This window comes from Nyctibius grandis, chromosome 2, assembly GCF_013368605.1.
Source record: "Nyctibius grandis isolate bNycGra1 chromosome 2, bNycGra1.pri, whole genome shotgun sequence".
NCBI lineage: Eukaryota > Metazoa > Chordata > Aves > Nyctibiiformes > Nyctibiidae > Nyctibius > Nyctibius grandis.
Genome location: NC_090659.1, coordinates 120829430 through 120847549, shown reverse-complemented (window position 1 = coordinate 120847549; position 18120 = coordinate 120829430). Strand labels below are relative to the sequence as shown.

At 44.3% G+C, this 18120-nt stretch overlaps 1 protein-coding gene across 2 annotated transcripts; it reads left to right on the top strand.

The window, feature by feature from the left end:
• The first annotated feature begins 4029 nt into the window (after window positions 1-4029).
• HIKESHI (heat shock protein nuclear import factor hikeshi) lies at window positions 4030-17811 on the top strand. 2 transcript variants are annotated; one of them, XM_068425156.1, is made up of 6 exons: window positions 4057-4147; window positions 4581-4689; window positions 4940-5177; window positions 12218-12369; window positions 14591-14709; window positions 17578-17811. In XM_068425156.1, the coding sequence occupies exons 3-6, from the start codon at window positions 5027-5029 to the stop codon at window positions 17630-17632; spliced, it is 477 nt and encodes a 158-aa protein (XP_068281257.1). In that variant the 5' UTR covers window positions 4057-4147; window positions 4581-4689; window positions 4940-5026; the 3' UTR covers window positions 17633-17811. The 2 variants fall into 2 exon arrangements, with proteins under 2 accessions (XP_068281256.1, XP_068281257.1); XM_068425155.1 differs by lacking the exon at window positions 4581-4689 and having other exon boundaries at window positions 4030-4147.
• The last annotated feature ends 309 nt before the right edge of the window (window positions 17812-18120 follow it).

The following is an 18120-nucleotide window of genomic DNA, read 5'->3' as shown; positions in this document are numbered from 1 at the left end:
AAAAAAGACTGGACACGGCACTTAGTGCCATGGTCTAGTTGACATGGTGGTGTCAGGGCAATGGCTGGACTCGATGACCCCAGAGGTCTCTTCCAACCTGATTGATTCTGTGATTCTGTAACATCATAGCCAGGCTGAGATTAGCTTTTGTAAGGGGGAGCGGCAATAGCTCTGCTACTGTCCTTGCAAAGAAAGCTCAACACGTTTTACGTCAATACTAAAGAATTAGGCTTAAATTAACAAAAAATAAAACTCATATCTCGGCAAGAGTGCACGAGAGCCCTGTTGAGATCAGGTCTGCAAGATGGGGTTGCCCTGCGCCTTTTAGACCTGGTGTAATCTCAGAGGTCTGCAGCAAATTAGCAACGTGAGATGAGCTCTTGCCTAATTAGCAGATTTCTTGTTGTGCCTCAGTGACTGCACTGCAGAGCTTGGCCACCCTCCTCTAATTTGCATTATCTCAAGCTTTAAAACACTTTCTTTCATTCCAGTTCATCAGGGCCAGCTGGAAAAACACCTGCCAAGTGGAGAACTCCCTTGCAAAGGCTCACATCCAAAATGAGGCCTGGGACTTGGGCAGTTCTGCTCTACTGCTTCAACACTTCTCACACCTGGGCTTCTTGCTGAATCCAAGAGGTGAATCAGACAGAAAGACTTATTCCATTATGCCCATACAAATAACAGTGGGCTAGCACTGGGATTTTTAAAGGATCTTGTTCTCATAATTCCCACACATCAATACATTGCCAGGCACAGGTTGGTTACTCCATCTGGTAGCAGGCACCAGGGTCTCCATTGAGTATGTTTTAATTTTTTTAGCATTTGGAGAGGCAGCGTCACCCTTTGCTACTGCAAAGTGGGCAACAAGAGCAACCCTGTGAGCTTTCCCCATGACAAGCCTCCACCATGAGCCACAGGTGCAGTGCCCTGAGCCCAGCAAGCCTGTGGTGAGATGGCTGAGGACCCTGTCCAACAGTGGAAGATGTCCACCAGAGCTGAGCCTGGCTGCAGGAAAGACTCCAACATTTCCTACAGGGATGGGTCTAATCACAGATTTCGGAGCCCAGGGCAGCACACTGGCACAGCAAAAAGGCGGAAGTTTTAGAGAGATTTGTAACAGAAATAGTAAAACCGGTATGATTAAGATTAAAGCATGAATGAAACTACCTGTATAAAAATAAGAAGAAACAGCAGCGCAAGGTTTAAAATAATGGCTTCTATGGAAAGTGCAGAACACTGTTCCCAGTCAAACTGTTTCCATGGATTTGTTTCCATCTAGCCCAGACAGCCTGTGCTCTAATACCCAGGGGAGGGCAAGCAATGAAGCATAGGAGTTTCCCTGGACCAAAAGAACATGGTTGCAGTTTAACAATTATTGCACTAACTTGGGAGAGAAGTGCCCCATAAACAGAGACTGAAACTCAGTCCCTGTGTCCTGAGCCATCCTTTCTCAGCCCTCCAAAGCCCACACTCTGCGCATTCAGTATTTTCATTTTTGCCATCCAAGGGGACCTTGACAGGCTTGAGAGCTGGGCCTGTGCAAACCGCATGAAGTTCAACAAGGCCAAGTGCAAGGTCCTACACGTGGGTCAGGGCAATCCTGAGCACAAATCCAGGCTGGATGGAGAATGGATTGGGAGCAGCCCTGAGGAGAAGGACTTGGGGGTGATGGTTGATGAGAAGCTCAACATGAGCCGGCAATGTGCGCTTGCAGCCCAGAAGGGGTATCCTGGGCTGCATCAAAAGCAGCGTGGCCAGCAGGTCGAGGGAGGGGATTCTGCCCCTCTACTCTGCTCTCGTGAGACCCCACCTGCAGTGCTGTGTCCAGCTCTGGGGCCCTCAACATAAGGAGCACATGGAGCTGTGGGAGCGAGTCCAGAGGAGGGCCACGAAGATGATCAGAGGGCTGGAGCACCTCTGCTATGAACACAGGCTGAGAGAGTTGGGCTTGTTCAGAGTTGGTGTTGTGGACAGATGTTAACAAGACAGTGCGGGGTGACAGTCTTAGGAAAATAGGGAGGACTGGACAGACAATGAAGCTGCAAGTGGGTCAAGGCTTCTCAGGACTGCAGGTAGGTCTGCAGAGGGAACCCAGGGCAGAGACAGAAGAGGGGACTGAGCCCAAGGGGAGTGAGCAGATGTTACTAGAACCACTAGAAGTTTCTTTCTTTTAGTCTGGCACACAGCACAAGCTCTGTTGCTTATCACTTCTTAGCTGCGCAAATGTCTGTGAAATGCAAACATAGGTTTCCAGTCCCCTTCCACTGCCACATGGCATTGAAGTTTAAAGTCACCTATTGCTGCCATGACATCTCCCTGCTTTTGCAAAAGTTGGAAGACATTGAGAGGCATTTGCAGGAAGAAAGGGATGATGGCAGGGCAAAGATTGTCTTTGGGTTCGCCCTTGGAAAACTAGACATGTTTCTGTTTGTGTCTCTGCATTCATATGTGATGTTAACCAGGCCGTTAGACTATCTTGCAGGCTTGTGGAAGGTTTGATAGAAGCTTGGAAATCTCACTAGTGGAAGCTGCTACTGAAGTCAAGGAGGGTTGTGCTCTGAGCACCAAGAGCAGTCTAATGGTAGGTACTCTGAAATCATAGAATCGTTTTGGTTGGAAAGGACCTTTAAGATCATTGAGTCCAACCGTTAACCCAGCACTGCCAAGTCCACCCCTAAACCGTGTCCCTAAGCACCACATCTACACAGCTTTTAAATACCTCCAGGGCTCGTGACTCCACCACTCCCCTGGGCAGCCTGTTCCAATGCTTGATAACACTTCTGGTGATATCCAATCTAAACCTCCCCTGGCACAACTTGAGGCCGTTTCCTCTCATCCTATCACTTATTACCTGGGACATGTAGGACACCGACGATCAGTTCACACAGTAAATATACACGGTGTGCGCGCTTCTGCAGTGTGAACTTCCAGAACCTGACCTTTATCTGTGAGGACAAATTGAGTTTCTTGGTAATGCAGCGTCATACATTGTTACAGCAGTTGTCTCTCAGTATACTCGGTGTATGTCAGCATGTTTAATCAGGTAGTTTTTCTGATTAACTTTACCATTTTTTCTCTCTTTTATTTTTGAATGCAGATTTTCATAGAATCATAGAGTGGTTTGGGTTAGAAGGGACCTTAAAGATCATCTAGTTCCAACCCCCCTGCCATTGGCAGGGACACCTTCCACTAGACCAGGTTGCTCCAAGCCCCATCCAATCTGGCCTTGAACACTGCCAGGGAGGGGGCAGCCACAGCTTCTCTGGGCAACCTCTGCCAGTGTCTCACCAGCCTCACTGTCAAGAATTTCTTCCTAAGATCTAATCTAAATCTACCCTCTTTCAGTTTAAAATTGTTCCCCCTCATCCTGTCACTACTTGCCCTTGTAAAAAGTCCCTCTCCCGCTTTCCTGTAGGCCCCCTTCAGGTACTGGAAGGTGCTAGAAGGTCTCCCCGGAGCCTTCTCTTCTCCAGGCTGAACAGCCCCAACTCTCTCAGCCTCTCTCCATAGCAAAGGTGCTCCAGCCCTCTGATCATCTTCATGGCCCTCCTCTGGACTCGCTCCAACAGCTCCATGTCCTTCTTATGTTGGGGGCCCCAGAGCTGGACGCAGCACTGCAGGGGGGGTCTCCTATTTGTTTCTAGTTCTAGTATTTGTTCCTAATTGCTTTGGCCACTTTTATCTGGATTTAAACAGTTTGGATTCAGCCTTTTACTTCCATCGTGAGACTGACTTTAATTTCTAGGTACAGGAGCTACAAAATTTCCTCTGCTCTTCAACACTCGGAGCAAATCAGTCACGTTTTAATCCAGCCCACAGAGCTCGGGACGGCAGCGCTGGGGGGCCCCAGGGCTGGGTGAAGCGGGGTGCCTCTTCCCCGGCGCAGGGACGCGAACTACATCCCCCGTCAGGCCCCGCGCCGCCCCCGCCTCCCCCCTCGCTGCGCGCCGCGCGTTGCACTACGGGAGTTGTAGTCCACTCGCCATCTCCGGCGGCCGCGCTCCGGAAGTGACTCGGCGGCCCCCGGGGTGTACGGGGGCGTGTTGAGTTCCGGGACACGGTGCCGATGGAGGCTCCGGAGCAGCGAGGCGTTTGAGGGGCTTCGGCGGCCGTCGCCATGTTCGGCTGCCTGGTAGCGGGCAGGCTGGTGAGCGCTGCCCGGGCCGCGGGCGGGGCCCTCAACCCGCTCGGGGCCGGGGTGGAGCTGCCGCAGGGCCGCCCCGCCGGGGCTCGCCCTTCCCGGCGCCGGGCTCCGGCCGGGGCTGGCCCCAGGCAGAGGGGACCTCGCCGTCCCCGTCACGCCTGCCCGGCGCCTCGGCTGGCTCCTGCCCCTCGTCCCCAGAGGCAGCTGCGCTGTAGAGCCTCGTTGCCTGGAGGCAGCTCCCATGCGCTCTGTTAACGGAGATGTTTGGGCTCCTCGGAGACAACCTGGGAGCTTAAAAGAAGCTTTTTAAGGCTAGATTGTGCGTTGGCTGCGAGGATGTGGCATTTCGGGTAAAGAGGAGGGTATCTTTTGCTCTGGCATTCAGCCATCCTTCTGCTGCCTGTCTCAAGGTCTATTGTATTTCCTATGTGAACAGGTTTCCATGATCCTGGGGTTGTGCCAGCCAGGTGGTCAACAGCCACTGCTTATAGACTTGGCAACCTCTTCTGCACCCTATTTTCCTCCTACGCACATGGGGAGCGAAGGTATTCTGATCCTGTAGTCCCGGGTGGGATATACGTTCAGTGCAGGTAGAACAAGACTGTTGTTCCTTTTCAGTAATATTTTTTACAGTTGTTCTTCTGCTGTGTTTGATTTTTATCTGGCTATTTGCTATTTAGGTTAGTTCATTCCTCACTTTCTGTTATGTTCCACTTTAGGTGTGTTTCTATAAAGGGAAATTCACACAGGCAAAGATGAAAAACAGTATACTAATAAAGCTTTTGTTCTCTTTAGGTACAAGCAGCTCCCCAGCAAGTAGCTGAAGACAAATTTGTATTTGATTTACCGGACTATGAAAACATCAACCATGTAGTGGTCTTCATGCTGGGAACAATACCATTTCCAGAAGGAATGGGAGGATCTGTCTATTTTTGTTATCCGGACCAGAGTGGGATGGCAGTGTGGCAGCTGCTGGGGTTTGTCACTAATGAGAAGCCAAGTGCCATCTTCAAAATTTCTGGTCTGAAATCTGGTAAGACTGGTAAAACATATAGCGGTCAGTGAAACAGATGTATTCCTGCATGTGTAAGGGGATAAATGTTTGAAGGTGGTTTTGAACAAGAAGCTACTTGAAAAGGCAGACCTCTGTGTGTTTTCAGGTAGTCCCTAGCAGGTGTGGTACCAGAAGCAGTCTGTCAGCGTAATAGAAGTCTGTCTGTACATTAATGTTCCTAGCAAAATTTCTCTTGTCTTCTCTTGTGTGCAGTGTTGATCTGGAAGCTCCTTTGAGCAGGCTTGGCATGTGTTCCAGTGCTGCTTCTGCATAGCGATCCTGAGGAAGGGTGACCCTGTAACTTCCATAGCATGTTTTTTAGGCATTTGTCTAGACATGCCTGCCATGTTTTCTTTCAGCTTCCACTGTTACGCGGTTGTATTCTTTGTGGCACGGAGACAGGTTTTGTCATGAGTGAAGTCTGACGCAGTGATTTCACACAGCTGGCCGCTTCCCACTCGGGTGCGGTTGCACTATATAATTCTCCAGTAGAGGGTATCGTCACTGGAAAACGGCTTCCCAAAGGTTTTGATATTTTCGATATAGACTCGAGTCAGAGAAGTCTGACTCATGTGGCAGTTGGAGAATGCTGGTGCTACCTGAAGCAGGTGTGGGTGTTTTTTCCTAAATATATGAGGATTTTGCCATATGTATTATAAAAACGATGAAGCACCCCAATGGCACACCTTTGTCTTATCAAAGGAATGGATACGTCAGTCAAGCAGCTTCAAGTGTTATGATGATAAAAACCCCATCTTTTATAGGCATCAGTGTAGTCTACAGCCTTAACTCGAATCCCTATTTAGGTAAGCGTTGAGATTGCTGTGCTAAAATGTATTAATTCGTAACATGGCGTGCTTTCTTTTGAATCAGTCCTGGATGGTAGTGTGACATGAGATAAGGGCTCTCAAGGTGCAGAGCAAGATGAATTGTGATCATGTATGTTCCTCAGAAATTTGGGCTTTCTTCAGAAGAGATAACAGCCACAGGAAGGGTTTTGCAGGCGTGTTTTTGTGTATTCCAAAGCTGTGTTGTTAGTGAAACAGTAAAGTTTATTGCCGGTTCTTTTGCCAGCTTTTGCAGTATGTTTCTCATGCTTGAAAGACTTACTGTATTATATATCCTTCCAGACAGCTTCATAGGAGAACACATTTTGAGACGCTTTTTGAATGATTAGCCATAATTTCCAAGTAAGGGTTGCTCTTGAGGAACAACTCTGTGCCATGGCTGAATGCATTTGCAGTGCCGTGAGGCAGTGCTGTGCTTGATCTGAACAAGAGTCCAGAGGAGGGCCACGAGGATGATCAGAGGGCTGGAGCACCTCTCCTATGAAGACAGGCTGAGAGAGTTGGGGCTGTTCAGCCTGGAGAAGAGAAGGCTCTGGGGAAACCTTCTAGCAGCCTTCCAGTACCTGAAGGGGGCCTACAGGAAGGCTGGAGAGGGACTTTTTACAAAGGCAAGTAGTGACAGGACGAGGGGGAACGGTTTTAAACTGAAAGAGGGTAGATTTAGATTAGGTGTTAGGAAGAAATTCTTGACAGTGAGGGTGGTGAGACACTGGCAGAGGTTGCCCAGAGAAGCTGTGGCTGCCCCCTCCCTGGCCGTGTTCAAGGCCAGGTTGGATGAGGCTTTGATGAAACTGGTCTAGTGGAAGGTGTCCCTGCCTGTGACAGGGGGGTTGGAACTAGATGATCTTTAAGGTCCCTTCTAACCCAAACCATTCTGTGATTCTATGATCCTCAGAGACCTCTGCTGTTCCCATTGTTGTCTGCAGCTTCTCTCTTGACTGTAGAGTCAATATAAGCTACACAGCCTTAGTTTCCATGACCATAAATAATTGTATGATGAAGACGACTATGAGACTGTAGAAAGGGGAGACCAGAGAGGGGATTACAGAGAGCTGGAATCCTTGAGAGACATTACTGACTGTTGAAATCTGCGTTTTCGATTTGACTACCTCGAGCTAATTTTTTGAGCAGGCTGTTGATAGACCATATGCATCTGTGAAATCATGAGGAGGAGGGCAAATGTCAACGGTACGTCCTTCACCAAACGTTTGGGTGCTCAGATGTCTCCTGATTCCGAGTAGTAGGTAGCAGTGCTGTTCCACAAAGAGGCTGAATAAAGAAGTTGAACTGGAGTTTTATACACTGTGCAAGAAGCATTAGGCGATTGTGTTCATAGCTCGGCTGTTGAGGCTTCATTCATGTAAAATAGCAGTTTAAAGCTGAGCGGCTCCGTTGTCAAGGTGTTTTCAGCATTGTAACCTTTTCTAGGGGTGTTGGGGGTGGCAAGTGAATCTGTGTTTCTGAGAAACACAGAGGTTGCACAGATATTTCTAACTTGGTAAGTGCAGGCTAATATGAGGATGCTGCGAGCTGATTTGGTGAATTAGTAGTAAAATGAAGTTGATGTGGGGTTTGCAAAACCGAATGTAATAAAGAGGCTGCCTGTTACTTTCATGAGCTGGAACAGTGTGTCTAGATTATGTCATCTTATTGTTAGGTTATGTGAGGAATATGTGCCTTAAAATTATGAGAAAATATGTAATTTTTGTAACATGGATGTAATGTATTTTGTGAAATCTGTTTAATATCCCCAGGAAGCAAGTTGATGTATTAACAGCTGTGCTGCAGAGTGAAAATACTGGAGAGTGCTGTGTTTGCTTGAACTTAATCCCTTGTTGAGAGGAACAGATTTGTGTCCCTAATTATTTGTCAGCTCCCTGTGAAGCAGTGGTTGTAGCAGAGTTTCTTGCTGTGTGATGAAGAGGGCCAGCATGTGGACATGAGTGGCCAGCTGAAGTGGCATGGTGTTTTATTACACAGACTTTGGGAAAGGTTAAATGTGTCATTTGTAACTCTTAAGTTTAGGTTTAGTGTCTGAAGTGCCCTAGAATTGTACAGGTTTTGTGATGTGTGTAACTTGCCCATGTTGCACATTGATGTAAGGACTGGTTGGGCTGTTAAATACGGTATTTGGGGATGTGGTATTAGACTCCTGGACTATGAGGGTCAAGTAAAATGGTGTTGCTCCAGGTTTTTTTGTTTGCTTCTCTCCTTCTTCCTGTCCCATGCTCAGTTAAGAAAGCCAACGCAGGTGAACATTGCAGTGTTTCCAAGTGGGATACCAGAAGGTTGTCTCAATACATGAACTAAAGGGGAAGTCGCTTTTGTGGAATACACTCTTCAATGTGAAAGAGTGATTTGTGGAGTAGAGACTAAATTATGAACCTGGACACTTTTTCCTTGACTACAGATGCTATTTAAACTTGGGTAGCTTTCGTTAAATAAGAAATTTCCAAATTGGGTCTTGAAAGTGTCTCACAGGAATGTCATAGTACTCTCTAAAAGAATCCTTTCGAGCTCCTCTATAGTCAGGAAAAGTTTGTTGAGTTGTATTTCTGAGTAGCCTCGGTGCAAAGTTAGTATTATCTAAAAGCAAGCTTTTCTGTTGTTGTTCTTGCTAACTTTTAACCATTCTTAAAAGCTATGCTGTGAGGCTAGAAATGTGTTTGTGTGGTTTGTGGGGTTTTGTGTTTGTTCTTTTTGTTGTTGTTTTGACCCCTTAATTGACCGAGTGAAGTCTTGCATCTGCTGATATTGATCATAAGTCTAGGAGTCAAAGGCCTGAAGCATCCAGCGTTATCACATGATTCTTTTTGGGGCGTTAATTATCATATAAGATGGTGACCAGCTTTGCAGTAAGCATTAAATCAGAATTATTTTTTTTCTTTTCAGATGCAATCTTCATGTTTGCTGGAAATAAGACTATTAAATCAACTCCCCTCACTGTCATCGTCCCCCCCCTCCCCGTCAAATTAGTAGTTAGAATTCATGCTAAAAGCTGAATAATGTGTGTTTGTGAGGTTTTGGGTTTTTCTGGTCATTTCCCCACCCTCCCATGGGATGGCAGTCACTGTGTATTCTTTCAGACTATTACTCTTCCTGATTCTGGATTTTTCATTACAGATTAAATGTTTAACAGTGTGTAGTCAAGGTAGGATAGAATATTTCTGGCTTTAACAAAGCTGAGGGGCTTCTTTAGTGCCAAGAGGATTAAAGCAGCAGTACACCTTTGTGAAAGAGGCTGAGTTGATCTCTTGAAATTGTGCAATTTTGGACTTGTGTAATAAAATGCAACTGTAATAAATGGTACAGTAAGATCCCTTGGTGCCTGTTGGAGCTGCGCTAGTAGTGCTAACTGTATTCAGTCAGTAAGGTCACTGGCATTCCTAAGGGAATCACTGTGAGCTTTATCACTCCACACAAGGAATTGTGGTCACTTCTCATGGTGTCACTAAAAAGTTCAAGTTTTCTGCTTGGGCTCCTGATGCCCTTGCGCAGCGTGACTGCTCTTGGAAGGCAAGACAGATTCTGCTGGGTTTTGCCACAGGGAGTGTTTTTAGGTTGCTTTGGAAAGTGTTGTGGATGGAGTGTGTTGCTGGTCGTCCGTTTCAAAGCAGGAAGTCATGCTGCAGGGAAGCAGTTAGGGCCTAGAGGATCAACCTGTAGAAGAATGCCATTGCTGGCAATTGTCACTGTTACTGGCTTGTCTGTACTTTTAGATCTGGAGAGGAATAATTGCTGGTAATACTTTAGTGCATGTAATTATATATTCTTCTCTGCGTGTTGTTTTACTGATGGAGAGTAGATGAATTTCATGTGATTGTGCATAAAGAAGAGGCTTAGAAATACTCCTTGCCTTGGGATTGTAAGGGTTTTTTTATTTTTCAGGTGTGCCTGAAAGTGTGGTAGAAGTAGAAAACAAACCTTGAGCTGGGATTTTGCACCCGTACTGGAAGTGCGTTGACAAGTAGGATAAAAGTTACAGGATAGTCTTTTCCATTACAGACTTTTTTCTGCTGTGCAGCATGCAGTGATGTGTGTGATGCTGTTTTCCACTTAGAAGTGTACCCTCTAATATAATGTCTGCATTTGAGGCATACACATGGGTAAAGTTTTTCACATGATTGGGCTCAAAAGTAATGAGGGCTCACTATCTTGAATCAAGGGTTCAACAAAGGGAAAGAAAGGGGTGGAAAAAATATTTTTCCGACTGCAGTTGCTCTGCTATGACATAGTACGTTGGAGAGTGGAAGGTCTGAACGCAAAAACCTTGGCTTGTATTTCAGTATTGAGTAACACACTGTGTTCTTTGTATTTGTAAGGTTTGGAATTTAGTTGCAAGAGCCCGGCATTGAAATACACCCCATGCTTTCAGGTGGTGTAAGGATGGCAGGGAATGCTTTTCTCTTGCCCTTTTAGGCAGACATTTTTCCAAGAGAGTGGTTCCATGGGAGTGCATGCAAAGTGACAGAACGAATGTATTTTATTATTTAGATCATGAGTGTCTTTCTAAAGTAGTGATATCTTCGATGGAGCCTGTTGCTTGAGGTTGTTACACTTTTATTGTAAATGTCAGCTTCTCGGGTGGAGATGTTACAAGGTGTAAAACTTCTACCAGCTCTGTTGCTGTTGGGATTTTTAATAATGAACTTGTGTGATATTTGCTTTCTAATAGCATTTCTCTTTCTTTCTTAATACTTTAATAAATTTTACCTTATCAAGCATCTATCTACAGTAAAGGCTGAGATTGTACAGCAGTGACATTTCTCAGAAGAGCTTCTAAGTAGCACTTCAGGAGATGAACTCTCTTCTTACTGGCCTTGTGTTCAAGTAAAATTTTAATAGTGAGTGCTTTGCTCGTAAATGTAGCGCTATGGTGCAGTTGTAGGATCTGGAGTGAGGAGTAACACTTGGCTTCAGTTGAAAAGGGTGCTGGGTTTGTGAAGGTGCTTTCCTTATGGGTTGGGTGTTGGCTTCTTTGTGGTAGTGCCTTGTGTCCCTGCAGAAGAATGGTCAAGTTTCTGAGATCTTCAGTCTTGAGCCTGTGTTTGACTTCTCAAACTTGTGCTGGTTTTGCTGGCTGAGTTTTTGACCATGGAACTAAGTCTGATGGTGCTTTAGATTTCAGTTAGCCTTTCTTGCAGCTCAAGATAGTGTTGACTGCTCTGTAGGACAGCTCTTGATTAGCTTTGCTTTCTCCTGCTAGCAAGAGGCCAGAGAGTGCTACTGAAACATCACTTCTGTGTTAAGAGGGTACTTGACTATTGGGTTCGCTCAAACTTAGGTGGAGTATTAGTATTTGCTTACTAATAGCATTGTGGTCCCCCAGACCTTTTTCCTGTATTTTCCTTCACAGATGCTGGCAAAGAGGAGAGCATGGTTTAAGTGACTCTAGATGCCTGTCATTATTTGCAGAGACCCTAGCTGAAGCTGGGACTGAAAGTACTGCTTAATACTCAGTTGAGAAAGGTCAGCAGCGATGGCAGGGAGCTGGGATGATGCCTGTATGAGGGGTGTGCAATTTAGGGGTGGTTTTCTCCCCGATGGTTTTCTTTGTCTCTCTTGCCGCAAAGTCAGAGGCCGTTCTGTTCTGTGGCTATTCCTTTGATCCTTGCTGCCCTTGGTGGTTTTGGGCTGTAGGGATGAGACATGGGGCTGCCCAGCCCTCCTCAGCAATAGCTTCTGGAAGTAATGTACTGTATTTTTTTTCAGTGCCCAAACAGGTTCACACACAGCTGGTTTGAATGAGTGAATTAAACAACTGTGCAACAGTGCTGCATGTTTCCTGTTTTATCTGCCATTGTTATAATGTGAATTTAAGGGTTGGTTCCAATAGAGAAAGGTTCTGCTGTCTTTTACTCACAGATCATATTTCCTGTTGAATCCATTTACTTCATAGGGAGCTTTAAAGTTATGTTTTTCCATTTTTTTAGAAATTTCCTTAATATCTGCTGTGTTTTTTCAATGTACCTATCACACTGTTTCATCTGTTGTGTTTGTGTGTACTGGTACCTGTGCTTGGACTGTGTGATTGTTTCTGTATTGCTGAGATAGGGAGATCTCTCTGGTGGGAGTTGAGGAATACCTTCTACAGAAGAAACACGGGGATTTAAGTAACGCAGTCTTTACGTGTGTGCTACATCTCACATGTGCTGTTTGTGATGCTTTCAGGGAAGGGAAGTCAACATCCCTTTGGTGCCATGAACATCCCTCAGACGCCAACGGTGGCCCAGATTGGAATCTCAGTGGAACTGCTGGAGAACCTGGCCCAGCAGACTCCTGTTGCAAGTGCTGCTGTGTCATCAGTAGATTCATTCACGGAGGTAGCTTGGATGTTCTGTTTTCAGAAATTCTGTGAACTACAAAAGTCTTAAGAATTGAGCCTCTGAAGAACTAATTAAAAAAAAAACAAAAGCTGCTATGGATGGCTATAGGATTGTAACGAACCTAATCATTGTCAAATCATTCAGCTGGATGCTTTGATATTTTGAAATGACTTTTTCTTACACTAGAAAACTGCATCTTCTGTAAAGGATTGGATTTTGCCTGCTCAGTGGAATCAGGCCAATAGACTCACTTGTGTCGATGTCACTCTACTGTAAAAATATTTGATACTTCCTTGTAGGAGCAGCTGTGACTAAACGCATGTAAGAGACAGTGGACCTTTGGTGATTTGTAGGTGCTGGAACTCCAGTGCATAAACTTGCAGGGATGGTCAAAAATTACCCAAAAGTCAAAGCAGACACAGGTATGGATGCAGATAGATATACAAGTGTACCACTGACCCTTGAGAAATCCTTCTGAGGTAGTTCTGCAGAACTACATAATCATGCCCTCTCCTACAGAAAGATGTTTTTTGGCTTGTTTTTTGTTTTTTTTTTTTCCAGTTCTTTCCCTGTGGACCAGGCGTTGGGCTGCAACACTTGCCATTTTTTACCCAGCCTGTCTGTTAGTTTGAACCTCCGGAAATCCTCAGCCAGCACTGGCAGTTAGTTGGCCATCTAACAGCAGTTCAAGGCAAGCTAGATCTGCATGGCAGGTCTTGATTTCCCTAACACTGACAGCTCTGGCATTATCTTTAACATTTCAGAAGTTGGTGAGGCGTTTCTTGAGGCTTTTTTTTTTTTCTTGCTCGCTTTCCTTACAGATGCTTGCTGAGGTAGATTGGTAATTGAACAGTAATCCTGATAACGTAGCTGATGGCCTTTGGCAGTTTATACACATAATAGCTCCAAAGAGGTAAGGTCTCTTGGAGAAAGGTATCGTGATTAGGACATGGTATCATGACAGCTATTTTGGTATAGTACGGTTAATTAAGCTTTTCTGTAGTTGTTAGGGGCAAATGACATCTAAATAATATTTCTGATTCCACCAATTTTTATAATAGCAGTAGTTAAGTCACGAGGTAATAATGTGCAACTTGAGGTCATCTGCAACGTGGCTGGTAGATTTTTTTTCTGGCAATAATATTTAAAGAAAAAAAACCACCTCATGATTACATAACTTTTTTACAAATGTTATTTCCAGTTAGGTGGATTTTTCTATTAAAAAAGCATAGTGTGTTAACTGAAATTGTGTATCGCTTTGAAGGAATGCAGCTGAGCCAAAGGTTGAAGTAATATATAAAGTGATAGTCAAAGGAAACCTTTGAGGGAGAAGATAGCGGAGAAAGGGAGTATGGCTGGGAGCATCATTGTGAATGACTTAATGGCTTTTATTTAATACTTCACATCATCTCTTTGGAACTGCTACATTATAGCAATAGAAGTATTTTTTTTAAAGGCAAAATCATCTGTTGCTACTCTAAGTTAAGGGGTTGCTCTCCCACTACATTTTTAGTAAGTTTTATGAAACTTTATGATTGCATGTATGTATATATTTTTATATATTATAAAAAAAAGATGCATGGAAAAAAGTGGGACAAAACCACAGAGTTCTGCATGTGAGTGGGGTGAGACTGAGGGTAGGCTCCTGGGTTGTAGGACATCTTTTTCATGTTTTCCCCAGCAAGATCCTGTGGCAGAGGATGCCAAGATAGCAGCCCTTCTCTGATGAAAGCTAAAGGAAATTTCCCTGTCGCTGGATTCTGACAAGTTGTAACGAGGCAGAGTGCAGACTTTTCAGCTTGTTTAACATCTAGTGTTTTGCTGTGAGCTGGAATGGCAGCTGTGACCTGGTCTACAGTTGGTTTAATTTGGAGGAGAGGGACAGCTGTTGCCACCGCATCACTTCTCTGTCACAAGAAGAAAATGTTCTTCCCAAAGCTGTTTATCCAGTTGGATGAAATTGGGCAGGGAGAGGGCGAGTGAAGATTTCTGAATATGATTTCTGGATGCTGGATGGATCTGAGGGCAAGACTGAGAGTTAGGATGTTTTGAACAATTTAAAATGGACATCCCTGGACCTACCATATCCACTTTCCCATTGTGTTTTAGATGGCAATGCTAATTTTACTTCATATAGGAGTTGTGTATCTGTTAAACTTTTGCACAAAAATTCAAACTGAAAAAAATACTTACTTAAAATGTCTCTCATTTATTTCAGTTCACTCAGAAGATGTTGGATAACTTCTATAACTTTGCTTCCTCGTTTGCTGTTACTCAGGCACAGATGACCCCAAATCCTTCTGAAGCTTTCATTCCTGCAAATGTGGTTCTGAAATGGTAATGGCAATGATCTCTAGTAACGTGTTCTTTTATCTAGGCATTAAACCAGCTGATTTCTAAGTATTGAACTACTGTCCTGCTATTCAGGGAGATATAGATAATGCAGAAATGTTTAGAAGTGTTTGTTGTTGTTATCTTGAGTATAGAGAGGTTCTGTCCAGTGTTTCTATATTTATTTGACAGCATCTTCATATCAATTTTTTGTTAGAAAAGTGCTATACAGCCTGTGAATTTTTTTTTGCTTCTGGAAACGTCACCTTTGACATACGTGGATTTGCACTATATTGCTGATTATGCAAATGCTCTGGAGTCATGGGAAGACAGAACACACTGATACTTGTCAATTTGTGCTTATTTGTTATGCTTAGTCTCTTCCTTGACACAGTTCCAGCATAGTTATAGTGCTTAAAAATATGGGAGAGGTGGAGAAATCGTGTTGCTAGTTGATCTGGTTCTGTCACCAAGACCCTTGAGCACAAATGCAAAAGTCTCTCTGAGAGTTGTTTCCCAGGGACTGGTTTAAGAAATAACTGTCTGTGGGGACAGCCCGTGTAGTCTGGAGATAAACTAATCTGCAGGCAGTCCTGTAGGATGTCTGCAAAATTCTTTCCAACAGTTTATCAGTTTAGCCTCTACAGTATTAACCAAAACCCTTTTTAAAACAGTATTTTGGGCTCTCTGCATACAGTGTTATCATTATACAGATCTCATGAATATGCAAGCAGTTAACGTAAGCAATATATTTTCTTTGGGAGTGTAACTTGATGCAGATCTCCTCTATTTAGAAGGTAACTCTATGCACTCTGTGAACATATGTGGGTAAGGTCTCTGACACGAGAAAGCAAAGGGAAGACAGGCTAAAGAAGCAGGGTAAGGGCTGCTCGTGGCCTGGATGATGCTGAATTTGCTTTTGGTTGTTGTTCAAAACAGTATAGTGAAGTGAGGCATATCTGTAATAAACTGAACACATTTGTGTATAGAAATCTGTTAATGTGATTACAGCCACAGAAAACCAACATTTTTTGGCCTCTGTTTGTACGTTTGTGAGTCATAATGTGTTTAATGATAGCTCGTAATATGTAGAGTATCTTAGGTCTCTGCAATGGACTGCCTGCAATGGAAATTCAATAGTTTGGCTTAGAAATTCATTCATAAATAAGCCTTTCTCTAATTTGAGTGGATTAAAAACCGTTTAGAGTCTGTTCTCATTTGAGTTGTGCTAGGAACTATGAGATGTAGGAGAACCTTTTTTTGTTTTCTTTGTTTAATTGGCAGTACCTTTTGATACCTTACAGCTTGGGTTTGTGGGGATTGAAAGAGGTTTTTAGGCTTTTGTAGCTTAAAGCCTGTAGGGTTTGGTTGGTGTTTTTTTTTTTTTTTAGAAAGTCACAGAATTTGTATACTTTCCCCTATTTCTTCACTGTAGGTCAATAATGAATTCTGATGAATTCAGTTTATTTGTGGTTTTCTTGTTTCTGTGAGTATGGAAAGTAAAATTAGGATAGTATGTGTGCATACATGATTCCATTATGTGTTAGAGAGTTATTTTCCTCATTAGATTTTTACTAAAATATTGACGTATATAATAAATGTGGAAGTTAGAATTATTTAGTGAGGGTGGAAAAATAATGGGGACTACTTTGTCTCAAGGTTTCTGTTAGAACTAGAAGGCAAATCGATGCATAGCCTTGAGTGCAGGATTGTCTGCAGTCCCCTCTTCCGTACCTGTGAGCAGGTTACACGTAGCCTGCTAGGAAGCAATCCAGAACTGGAGGTTGCAGTCCTGTGCAAGCCTGCTCCAGTGTGTCAGGCTTGCTAGTGTGTCCCTGCTGTCCCCTGAACTGAGAAGTGCTAAGCTGGCTCTGTGCATGTGAGATGGAGCAGCACTGGAGGGGTAGCACAGGGACAGCTGAACGGGATTCAGAAGCAGGGCTGTTACACTGGAATACGGGGAAAAACAAGGTATCCCTAAATGGCATGATGTTCTCTTGGCTTGGTTTTAGAATCATAGATAGTTTTGGTTGGAAAGGACCTTTAAGATCATCGAGTCCAACCGTTAACCCAGCACTGCCAAGCCCACCACTAAACCATGTCCCTAAGCACATCTACACGGCTTATAAATACCTCCAGGGATGGTGACTCCACCACTTCCCTGGGCAGCCTGTTCCAATGCTTGATAACCCTTTCTGTGAAGAAGTTTTTCCTGATATCCAATCTAAACCTCCCCTGGCACAACTTAAGGCCGTTTCTTCTCGTCCTATTGCTTGTTACCTGGGAGAAGAGACTAACACCCTCCTCACTACAACCTCCTTTCAGGTAGTTGTAGACAGCAATAAGGTCTCCTCTCAGCCTCCTTTTCTCCAGACTAAACAACCCCAGTTCCCTCAGCCGCTCCTCATCAGACTTGTTCTCCAGACCCTTCACCACCTTCGTTGCCCTTCTCTGGACTCTCTCCAGCACCTCAATGTCTTTCTTGTAGTCAGGGGTCGAGGTGTGGCCTCACCAGTGCCCCCTAGTCCTTCTGGCCACACAAGCCAGGATGCTGTTGGCCTTCTTGGCCACCTGGGCACACTGCTGGCTCATATTCAGCTGGCCATCAATCAATCAACACCTCCAGGTCCTTTCTGCCAGGCAGCTTTCCAGCCACTCTTCCCCAAGCCTGTCGCGTTGCATGGGGTTGTTTTGCTGAGGTTTCTTCTGTAAGATACGTGGCCTGATTACTAGGATGCTGGGCAGCCTCAGACTCACACTTCTACCTGCCCAAACTTTGATTTCCTAGTCCAAAAAAATGTTATGCACAAAATAGCCACTTTTAATTCGCTTACAACTTTACTTGCTTGCCTTTTTTTTTTTTGTTCCCCCCAGGTATGAGAACTTCCAGAGACGTCTGACACAGAACCCTCTGTTCTGGAAAACATAAGCTTAAATTGTGTCACTTGAAGTGTTTTCTAAACTGTGCTATGTGAAAGATGCAGCAAATAACTCCCCTGAAGAATTTTGGGGGAAAAAAACCCCACAAAACGATTAGTCTGAATAGACAAACTTGTAACTTTTGTATTACTCTTGAAAATTATTTAAAATTAAAATCCGTGAAAACTACTTGCCTAGGCCTTTTTTTTAACTCATAACCATGACAGCAATAGACTCATTTCCCTCCATTTGGGGACATTTCCCCGATCATTTTTCTTCCCACATCAACATGAATCGTTAGCCAGAGTTGGTGAAGTTTTTTTTCCAGGAGGGCTTTGTCTGTTTCTGGGTCTGCCCTCACCTCAGCACCACACCCAGAGGCACATTGTTACTGGTTTATGCTGAAACAGATGCAAAATCCATGACAAGCAGTCAAAATTCTAATTATGCAGAGGAGTTTTTTGTTGTTTTGTTTGTTTGTTTTTAAAAAGAGTTACA

Bases quoted from the DNA above. Each gene is read 5' to 3' on its own strand.
- HIKESHI (XM_068425155.1), top strand. From the start codon at position 4,118: ATGTTCGGCTGCCTGGTAGCGGGCAGGCTG. The intron at 4,148-4,939 runs GTGAGCGCTGCC...TGTTCTCTTTAG, and splicing joins GCCTGGTAGCGGGCAGGCTG to GTACAAGCAGCTCCCCAGCA. The intron at 14,710-17,577 runs GTAATGGCAATG...TGTTCCCCCCAG, and splicing joins GCAAATGTGGTTCTGAAATG to GTATGAGAACTTCCAGAGAC.